Here is an 11,425-nt window from a genome sequence, read left to right as displayed (position 1 = left end):
ATGAGTCCCAGAACCAGTGGCTTGAAAACCATAACAAATAGATAGGTAGGTAGGTAGGTAGGTAGGTAGGTAGGTAGGTAGATGGACAGATATGTTTTTTAAAAAGTCATATGGGTGACTGACACTTTACCTCTGCGGTTTACTCTTAGGATGATTGTTCTTGGAAATAGATTGGAAGGCAGACCTGCATGCAGAAGGTTCCTTAGAGAACGTATCTACGAATAAACTCAGTAAGGACTGAGGAATAAGAGGGCCAGGCCAAAAGTTTAACTGTGCCACATAGTCACCACAGAGATCTCAGATCTCACAGGACTGCTGGTGAAATGACAGTTTAGAGTCATTCTGTCAAAAAGTTAAGAGAGGGAGTATCAAACACTTGTAACCCCAAATTGACCAGTCCTCGGATGCCACCAAGGTGAGGCACTTAGACACAGTGCAGAAGCTTTCTTTTAAGAACAGCAATTCTAGAGGAGGGTCTCAGTAGTGAGCCCTCAGCCTCTGGGAGAATGCTGAATGATGGTTTTGATCTTGTTAAGTTGGGAAGGTGGGAGGAAGAAGAGGATCTGAAAAGTGCACCACAGAGTCTGTTACAAATAGAATGTAAAACCTCTTGGGCCAGTCCTGTGCCCTAGTGGTTAAGGGAGCCAGATCCCACATGGACATCCAGTGATTCAAATCCCAGCTCAATGACTTGAAAAACACTTGTGCGTAGATGCTCAAAATCCCAACAGGATGCAGAAATGGAAGAGCATGGATTGTGATGTAACCAAACTCCACTGAGGGACATGTTCTCTCTCTCTCTCTCTCACATGCACGTATGTATACGCCCATATCCCTCTGACTTATAAACAAAAACAAAAACAAAAAAACTAAGCCTCTTGCGAGATAATTTAACTTTGTTTTTGTTTTTGTCTATAGGATATGTGCACTTGCCAGGCAGACAGAAGGACAAAGAGAGGGAATGGTCCTGCTACAATCTCTTCTTCTCCATCTCTCCCTCCTTTAAGATTTTGGACACACACGCAAATGCACCTTCTGTATTTCTGAAGCCACTCGGTCCAGGACTGAAACTACAGGGTTGGGCGCATGGGACCTGGCTCCCTTACCTACTAGGCCATGGAGCCGGCTCGAGATAATTTTACTTTTTAAAACTTGAAATTAGGGGCCAGCAGGTGGTGTAATGGTAAAGTTGCTGGACTCCCACATGGCTGACTGTGGTTTGAATCTCAGGCCCAGTGGCTTGAAAATCACACAGGGCACATGTGCATACATGCCCCAAATCCTGAAAGGAGACAGGAAAAGGGATTGTGGTATAACCGTTCCCCTGGAAGGTGATTTCTCACTTTCCCTCTCTTGGAACCTCTCCATCTCTCTCCTTTCTGGCTAATGCACATACCCTAGAACAAAGATCTAACAACAACAAAAGAAAAAAAGCCCTTAAAATTAAATCCTAAATTCATTGAACTTATTATTATTATCTAATTTCATTGAACTTTAAAAATTTGCATCTCAGGGACCAGCAGTTAGTGTAATGACTATGTCGCTGGACTCCCACGTAGTTGACTGCGGTTTGAGTCCTGGATCCAGTGGCTTAAACTCACACCAGGCACGTGTGCGTGCATACCCAAGATCCCGAGGGGAGAATGAAGGAGAAGGGATTGTGGCATGGCCATCCCCTCTGGGGAGGGGATTTCTCGTTTTCTATCTCTCTGTCTCTCTGTGTCTGTCTGTCTGGCGAGTGCATGTGCCCTATAGCAAAAATCTCTCCAAAAAAAGAAATAATAATAATAATTTGCAGCTCAAACTATAAATTTATATTTTTCAAATGAGACTTTAACATAGTAAGTGACCAAACTAACCAGAGTAACACAATTGATGACAAAGTTAGACATAGAATTCAGGTTTCCTGATTTTTCTTCCTCTTTAGATCTTTGTTAATTTTAGCCTTTGTAGAGGTTTACATTTTTATCTTGAAATACATAATGGATCTCTACAAGTATTTTCTTGTTTGTGTTTATTTGTTTGTTTTACTATAGAGTGCATGCACTTGCTAGAGAGGACAGAGAGAGAGAGATAAAGAGGGAAAGTGAGAAATCATCCCCCCCCCCCCACCACCACCACTGAGGGTATGACCACGCCACAATCCCTTCTCTTTCATTTCTCTCTAGGGATTTTGGGCATGCACTCAGGTACCTGGTGTGTGTTTCAAATTACTTGAATCATAGAGTTGGTCATGTGAGATCCAGCACCTTATCCTCCATGCCACCTGGTGGCCCTCTACAAGCATTTTCTAGACATGCTTTGTAATTACCAAATTTCAGGTTTTCCACCAAAACAAATCTTCTATTATGGTTCACTCAGACCTAATTTAAGTGTATAAATTAAAAAAGATTGTAAAAATCTCAAATTAAGGCCAGATGGTAGCTCAGCAGTAATTTAACGGGATGTGCATGGTAAGGTTCATGGTTCACATCCTAGGGCTTCACTGCGCTTGCTGGGCATGTGTGTACCTGCGATCCTGCTGCCTGGGGCTGGCGCCGGACTGCAGTAGGGACCATGATGGATGTGCATGTCTACCTCTTCCATGTCCACCCCCCAATGAAATAAACAAGCAAACATACTTTTGAAGAAGAAGTAAAATTTAAGGGAACATGAAACCTGCTGCTTACTATAAAATATACCATCTCTTCATATTTCACTGATATAGACATTCATTATGTTCATTAATGTGCCAGAAGATGGCCTGGGGGTTAGGGTGCTTGCCTTCTTCATGGCTGACCATGGTTTGGGTCCTGAACCTGGTAGCTTGCTTTCTTGTTTTCCCTCTCTGTTTCTCTCTCTCTCTCTCTGATGACTGTAGCAAGTTTAAAAATAATGATAATAATAAATAAAATAAGTAATTCTTGGGACCAGCAGATGGCATAATGGTTATGTTACTGGACTCCCATGTAGTCAACCACTGTTCAAGTCCTGGACCCAGCGATTTAAAACAGGCTGGACACGTGTGCATGTGTACCCAAAATCCTGAGAGGAGAATGGAGAAGGGATTGCGGCATGGCCATCCCCCCCTAGGGTGGTGATTTGCTTTCTGTCTCTCTCTGGCAAGTACACATACCCTATAGCAAAAATCTCTCAATAAATAGATAAATATTTAAAATTATGTTCATTAATATTTCTCATGCATTCTAATTTATAGAAATAATGCAAAATCTGCTTTATTAATTAATAGTAATTGAAGCTTCCATGCATTCCTCTATTAACTTCCACTAGTTTTAGTCAGAAACACATGTGTGCTTTTCTGACATCTGTATTCTAAGTTGTGTGATTCATTATTTTTCAGCTTGGATATCCTGATTTCACATATTTTTCCATGAGTCAGAGGCAAGGGTAGCTGTTAGTTTGTTATTGTCTGTACTTTCACATAGCATGCCTGTGCTAGCCATCATTTTTCTGCTTTCTGTTTTTAATCTTTCAACCAGTTACTTTGGGAATAATTTTTCCAGTTTTCAATGAAAATCAGACAAAAATGGCATGGGTCGCTCAAAGAGTCGCACAATTTTATTGTTATTATTTATTTAATTCCTGAGGCTTAAATACAACCAGGGAGTCTGTATCAGCTGTTTTGACCTCTGGGCCTGTTCACATCTCTAATATTTAACTCTTAAACATGGCATTTCTCTAGGGTTTCACAAATCCTTTGCTTACAAAGCTTAGAAACTCATCTGGGATGGATGGTCAATTACCACAGCAAGCATGTGTCTTAAGCACAGACCAGGCAGAGGGGTAGAGAGTGCCCCAGAAGGTCATTAATGTTCATAAAACATAACAGGACATGTGAGCACTTAGAGAATTGAACATCATCTTGCTGCTCTAGTTTGACTTTTTTCCAGTGGGAAAGAAAATATTCCCTCAGTACCTAATGAGAGCCTGCCTGCATGGTATTATATGAACTTAAATAGATCAGTGTATTCAGAATGAATCTTCTGTTTAATATTAAACTTGATTTATTTAATTGCTATTTTGGATATCTCCTTTTACCTAGTTACAAAGAAGAGACGAATAATAAAAGCTCTTTTCTTGACTTAATCTCCCCTTTTAGCTACTACCCCAATTCTTAGCTCTTTAATTCTATTCTCTCTTAAATCCATTAACTTTTGCCCAATAGCATTCCATTAAAACATTTCCAAGATCAGCAGTGACCATGTTATTGTTCAACCCAGGGGTCACTCTCAAGTCCTCATTGGGCCTGGCCCATCAGTAGCACTTAATAGAGCTGATCACTCACATTATTTGAACACTTTTTAAATTTGTATTTCCAGTACATCCACTTGTCTATTGTTATTATTTTTTCAATTTTCTGACTACTGTTATTTAGTCATCTTAAAAACTCTAAATATCTGAGCATACCAGTATTCATTCCTTGATTACTTTTTCCTCTCTAGTCATACACAGTTCTCTTGTAATCTTATCCACTCTCATTGATGCATTTGTATGATATAATTTCCCAAATTTGTATTTCCAGCCCAGACTCCAAGTTTGAAATTCAAGTTCATACATCCAGATTTCTACCAGACATTTAGGCTTTTGGCTTTTAATAGCTTGTTGGGAAAGTCACGATGTATTTTTCTATGCAAAAATACATCGTGACTTTCCTGATGACCCAATATTTTGACTTGTAAAGGAATCATTGCAGGTTCTGAGTGGAGAAATTACATGATCTGGATTACTTTCTAACAAGACCACTCTGTCTGCTGTGTTAGGAGATGAAGGGATGAGAGCAGAAGCAGGAAGACCAGTTAGGCGGCTGTTACAGTCATGTGGTTGAGGCAGGAAAACGACTTTAACTAGGGTGGTGACAGTGGAGATGGTGAAAGTGGTCCGATTCTGGGCCAGCCTGTGCCATGGTGGTTAAGGCACTGGACTCCCAAATGGCCAGCTATGGTTTGAGTCCCAGACCCAGTGGCTTTTAGAGTCAATGGGATTTCTTACATAGATTGCATATGGAATATGAAAGACCAGTCAAGGTTGACTCCCTAGTTGTTGGTCTGAGCAACTAGCTTCATTGACTGAGCTAAGAGAAAGGTGGGAAGCTTGCTCTGGCAGAAATGTGTAGAACTGTGCTTTGGACATGTTGTTTTGAGGTTGCACTTAGTAAGCTTTCACCAAATGAATATTTGATGAGTGGCGTCTTGACCTTGCCTTTCATTACCAGTTATTGTTATATCTAGAGCACTTTATGATCCACATCTGATTGACTTTGGGTTTACGACTGGTAGTTGCTTGGACTGTGTCAGGGCAAAATAGATCAAGGGTTAAATTATCCCACATACAGATATAAACACTTTGTTGCTATTCATGAGCCCCAACCCTGGCTTCCTTCCCTCACCTCTGCCACCTGAGTTTTTCCAATGTTTTAAAAGAAAAACTAACTTGCCTTACAAAGTGATCCCTTTTTGAAGGTAGTGAGATTTCTGCTATATATGTTTTTTCAGTCAGTTCCCAAACTGCCCTCTCATCTACGCTCTGCTTTACGTTTACAACTCTTCATTATTGATATCACTTCCATGTTATCTTTGCCATTGTGATTTGTATTTTTATAACCGTGAGCTGTCATTTTAGTGTGTGTTTGTTTTTTTCTTGAAGGACTTGAGATAAATATACACATTTAATTCAAGGCAATTAAAATTCTACTTACCTACTGTTCTAGGATCTTTCTATTTGCTGTTAAATATTTTTTCCTCATTCAAATGTATAAATAAATGCTTTTTTAAAAAATAAACAACTAAATAGTGAAATTGCATCTTTGTCCAACTGTTGACTGTCATAACGTAGTATTAACTGGGATGGATTATGTACTCGTAGCTCACCCTCTCCTCTCATACTTTTAGAAAAACTCTTATTTGTGAAATTACATGAGCTTCTAACATTGTCTCTGGGACATTTACAATAGAACACTTAATAAGTGTGTGTTGAGCATGTGAATAAATTATGGAAGAATTGTCCTCCTTCAATGTTCTTAATTGTCAGGTTAATTCTCCAATATTTTATTTAACTAATACTTATTTTGTCCAACTGATACTTATTTACTCAACTGATACACTGTATGTTTACACATAAAATATATAATAATAATTTGAAATAGTTCTTGATCTCAGGATACTGACAGTCTAGTAATACAAAACACAATATACAAAAATAAAGAGGTAGAGTAATAAGATGCATTAAAGTCATAGAAATAATTTGAGGGGCAGAGAAGTGAAGAATTTCCTTGGCAGGGAAATCAGGATATCGTCATGAAATAGTAGCTTTCAGGATAAGCCTTGAAGTTGCTAGGGGCCTACATGAGAAATGTAAATGAAGTCACTCTAAATGAGTAGACTAGTAAGTGGGAAGATGAAGGACAGGAAAATATATCAGTTGGTAAATGTTAGTTTGTTGGACTAGAGCGGATGAAGAGGAAATATGGAATATGAAACTGTAAAGAATTTGGAACAGATGGGTTGGCCATAAGCCATAGGAAAAAAGAAAAATATTTTTTCCTCCATAGGGAGGACAAAAATTAATCGATAGGAGATTGCTGTGATCAGCTGTTTTCTTTGGGAAAGCTAATTTGAAAGATCTTGAAAATTAACTGAACAGTGGCAACAAGAGAAATAAGTGAAATTACTTTGAAATTTGAGGTGATGTGCTGAAAAGGATGTAGCTTCCATTTCCAGATACAGGAAAGTCAGAAGGAAAAGATAATTTGCAAAGTAATATAACAGCAATTTTAGGTATATTAAATTTAGAGTGAATTTCAGTTAGAAATGTCTTGCAGACAGTAGAAAGTGTGGAACTAGAACTTGAGAAGAAAGAGTTAAAAAAAAAAAAGACCTTACAGAATGATAGAATAGTATTATATACCATGATCATTTTCTGAGGTTCAATAAATTTAATGGCATTAAAAATTTAGATGTTACTATTTGGAATCATCTTCATTTATTGTTTTACTACTTAGAATCATTTAAATTCATTATTATAAGGCTTTTAATTTGAAAACAAACAAAAAAATTGCAGCTTTTAAATTTTCTCTTCTGTGTTGAATAATCCTTGTGTGGTGACATCATTTTTACCTTTAGTTCCCAAACATAAGATGAGTAGTTACACAATATCTTTTTATGTTTTTCTGGGTCTGTTATAAAATCATTAGTCATTGTGCACAATAAAAATCCAGTGTTATACTAGAAGGAAAACATATTTTCTTCAAGATATCAAAGTACACATTCCTCTATAGAGGTTCTTTGTTACAGTTGAATTCTGTTACTTCCTGGGGTTATTTAATCCTTAAAGTTGGTGATATGTATTCTAGCATTTATATGAAAACCAACATGAGTCTAATTCCATTATCTACGTCTAAGAAACTAAACTAAGGCTCAGCAACATATTAATGTTTACATTTGGATTAAACTTTTAACTTATTTTATAATTGTGAACATAGCAAAGGCTTATACATTTTAAAAAAACATGTGCATGAAATAATTCAGAGAATTCCTATATTTTTTCTGTCTTTAATTTTTCCAGGAGTTAATTCTTAGTAGCATTTATGTAGCCTCTTCAACTGTTATTATACATAGATAAAAGCATTTTTGTCTTTCAATTAATTAATTAATTAATTAGTTTTAAGGTCTTTGCCGTGGCCCCTGTGCTTGCTAGAGAGAGAGAGAGGGAAACAGTAAGAAAGAAAGTGAGAAACAACCTCCACTCTGCCGGAGGGGATAGCCACACCATAGTCTCTGCTCCTCCATTGTTCTCTTGCTTGCAGGCATCTGTGGCTGGTGTGATTTTCAAGCTGCCAGGTCTGGGACTCAAACCATGGTTGGCCGTGTGAGAGTCTAGTGCCTTAATACACCATTACCTGGCCCCAATGTCTTTTTAATGTGAGCTTAACCACATTTTTTTAGATTTCCTTAATAAGGGACCATAGGCTTTTTTTTTTTTTTTAACCTCCTTTCCAGTAGTTTATTCCTTTCTCCAAGTATCCTCACTGGTTCAGTTAAGAATTCATCTGAGAATTAAAGAATATAATTGTTGGACTGAAATCCCCAGAATATTTTTAGGTTATGAAATATATCTGAAGGGAAAAGGAAATAAAAATCATTATTCATAATTTTTTGTGTGTATGTTTAAGAACTGGCTTTTTAAATATATTTTAACTCAGGCTCTATTTTAACAAGAACTATAGTTAAATGCAATATACTAGCAATTTTAGATATTATTGTTCTGTATAAATATTTATGGATTGTAAGAGAAATGTAAATTGTTTTATTGACTGATACTGCTTTTTTTTTCTTTCACTAATAAGAATGCATATATATTTTTAGCCTGTTTTTCCCATTATCTATTGATTTTGAGAACTTGGTATGTATGAGAATAAAAGTTGTAACTTAATCATAGTTACATATTACATAATTATTTATCAGAATTGATTCTAGCTCTATTTTTTTTTTCTTCCTTTTTAGTGTCCTACTGAAACAAAGGCAACATTTGGAGTTCATCTTAAAATAGTAGGAGACTGGACAGGTATGTTGAACATGAAGTTTTAAGATACAAGCTTTGGAAATAATGGGGCATAGCAATTGTAAATGTGTTTAAGTATTCTTAACTATCAGCTTATGTAGAAATGTGTATATGTTTCAGACTGTCCTGTTTTCTTTCTTTGCTTATACGATTTTAACATCTGTGTTTTCTTTTTGTAAGATGCATTTTTTGACTCAAAATACCTTGTAAATCAGTAATTATTAATAGTGAATTGTCCATTGTGCTTCTAAATCATAGTTTCTGCCTTGTTAGTTGTACTGATAATAGTAGGAAGACTGAAGCGTGTTTCTTAAAGTTATGAAAACATGATTTTAAGCTAGGTGATTGGTTTGACTTTTAAGAGAAACATGTGTCACTGTGAGATCACGCAGCTCATTCAGTCCTGGCATGACCTTTGTGTGGTCTATCTGTGTATATACAGTAACTCCAAGCATCTCTGGAATTCTGTCCCTTTTATAGCAGGTCTGTTGGGTAGGTGATATTTCATTTATCTATTCAACATGTTTTTAGTTATCTGAGAGATACATGTATTAAGAGTTCTGAGTGCCGCTGGCTGGCAGGTAACATGGTAGTGGAGGCACTGGACTCCCACATGGTGGTTGTGGTTCCAGTTCCACACCTGGCGTCTTGCTTTCTCATTCCCCCCTCCTCCCATCTCTCTCTGATTAAAAAGGAAATAATGATAATAATAAAGGGATGAGGAGAAGCCCAGTTGATATAGGGAGCTTATATCATATAGTTAAAAAGTAAGAGTAGTATATATAAAACCCTCTGTCTCCTATGTCTTTAGAGAGGGCTACCAGCTTGAAATTGGAGACTTGGAAAAAAAATGGATAAAATATGCAACATAGGATATTATGGCAAACAGTTAAATGAACCAAAAGATGTTTGAGCAGTAATAGCCTATTTAGAATGATGGGAAACTAGGCTTAAATAAACAATATCCATCTGGTAGCTTAAAAAAAAAAGTTGGGTAGTCTAATGTCTGATAAAATACTGGTGTAATATGAAAATGTTCATTCTCACAGTATAATCACAATTGCTTTGCATTTCAAAACAATGGAAAAATAACGAAGGAGAAAAGTAAGATTTTCTGGTAAGATTCTCAACATAGTAGGAATTAAGTTCAGTGATGAATGACAATTGACAGAATTTTATAGTTTTCTTTCTTTCCCTTTTTTTTTTTTTTTAAAGTTTTTGCCATAGGACACATGCACTTGCCAGACAGAGACAAAGAGAGAGGAATCCTCCTGGGATTTTGGGCAACAAGCACACATGCCCGGCATGATTTTCAAGCCACCAGGTTAGGGACTCAAACTGCAGTAAGCCATGTGGGAATCCAGTGCCTCAACCATCATGCCACCCGCTGGCCACAGTAATTGATATAATTTTATATCTGAAGGAAAACTAACATAATGAAGACATTCATAAAGTTAAGCAGAAAACTTTGTGACAATTTATTACTGGCTATTGTTACTCAATTTCTTAACAAAGTTATTTTATATCACTAGTGGTTCATTAAAATAAATGACTATCTTAGGAATTATTTGAATCATCTCTGTTAGGAACACTTAATAGTGTTAACATTATCCTTCTTTTTTTATGTACTATGCCATTGAGAGAAACAAGATCATTCTATTCAAAGAGTTCAGTTCCAGTTAGATGCTTTTCAATTAATAGATCCTCTTTATTGTTGACTTGAAATATTTGTTGACTTGGAAAAAATGCCAAGCATTCATGCAGAGAACCCCTAAATAATTCTGCCACTATCTGACACTTCAGTTCAAAAAGAGACTTAACTGCCTTAACACAATGGGATTACAATTATTGAAGTAAAAATAGGAACATTATCCTGGAAATCAAGGATCACTGGTTTTTAATTCTAAAAAAAATGATTTAAACTTAGTATTAAAAGTAAGATGCACAGGAAATATCAAAGAGGTGCTTAAATGGTTGAATATCAAAAGTTTTTTTTTTTTTTTTAAACTGACTTAGAGAAATTGAATAGTGTCTTCTCTTTTGAAATATGACCTGCATTGGAGGTGTACTGGTTGTAAAGAACAGATTTAAGATGGCTCCATAAATGATTTTTCAAGACTAATCATCTATACCCAGCTGAACAGTGCCTGAGAAGCAACTGAAGCAGTTCTATATAGCACAGGACAAGGAAGCATCAAAACCTCATATTTGCTGTCTAGATTTTTATTTTCACCAGGCCTCTAGTTGTTTTCCTAAATGTGCAGAAGACCTATTGAGTTTGGAAGGCTTTTAAAGCCCCTTAAACATAATTCAGGGTTTTCCTTAAAGTGTTGGTGGTAGAGGGGATGGAATGGATTATGCAAGAATTTTTCTTTTAATTTAATTAATATTTTGTTACTCTTCTAGAATAAATCATGCTTTCTAATTTCAAACATGTGATCCAGGATTGCCTATTGGCTTGATTATCATTCTAAAATTTCTTTTTTTTTTGGAGAGATTTTCACTGTAGGGCGCGTGCGCTCGCCAGACAGACAGAGACATAAAGACAGAAAGTGAGAAATCACCCCCCAGGGGGGATGGTCACGCCGCAATCCCTTCTCCTCCATTCTCCTCTCGGGATCTTGGGCGCGCACGCACACGCACCCGGCGTGAGTTTTTTAAGCCACCGGGTCCAGGACACGAACCGCAGTCGACTATGTGGGAGTCCAGCGACATAGCCATTACGCTAACTGCTGGTTCCCTCTAAAATTTCTTTTTAATTTCTTTATTATGTATGATTACTATAGCATAATGTCTGAGATAATGTTATATCCTTGGTTATTTCAGTAGTCTGAATAGCAGCTAGGGAGGTTTGAGTTTTACTACAAAA

The 11,425-nt window shown here is 36.8% G+C and overlaps 1 protein-coding gene across 5 annotated transcripts in view; it reads left to right on the top strand.

Annotated features, from left to right (window-relative positions):
• Nucleotides 1-11,425, top strand: part of NOX4 (NADPH oxidase 4) — a 158,301-nt gene that overhangs the window by 94,353 nt on the left and 52,523 nt on the right. For all 5 annotated transcript variants that reach the window (XM_006160334.2, XM_027776539.1, XM_027776538.1 and 2 more), the window contains one exon: nucleotides 8,499-8,559. In XM_006160334.2, coding sequence (XP_006160396.1) covers nucleotides 8,499-8,559 — 61 coding nt within the window. The remainder of the gene's footprint in view (nucleotides 1-8,498; nucleotides 8,560-11,425) is intronic.

The sequence above is a fragment of the Tupaia chinensis genome, unplaced genomic scaffold (genome assembly GCF_000334495.1).
Source record: "Tupaia chinensis unplaced genomic scaffold, TupChi_1.0 Scaffold000680_1, whole genome shotgun sequence".
Lineage (NCBI taxonomy): Eukaryota > Metazoa > Chordata > Mammalia > Scandentia > Tupaiidae > Tupaia > Tupaia belangeri.
The sequence above is the reverse complement of the archived record's forward strand: the minus strand, read 5'-3'. Positions and strand labels throughout refer to the sequence as shown.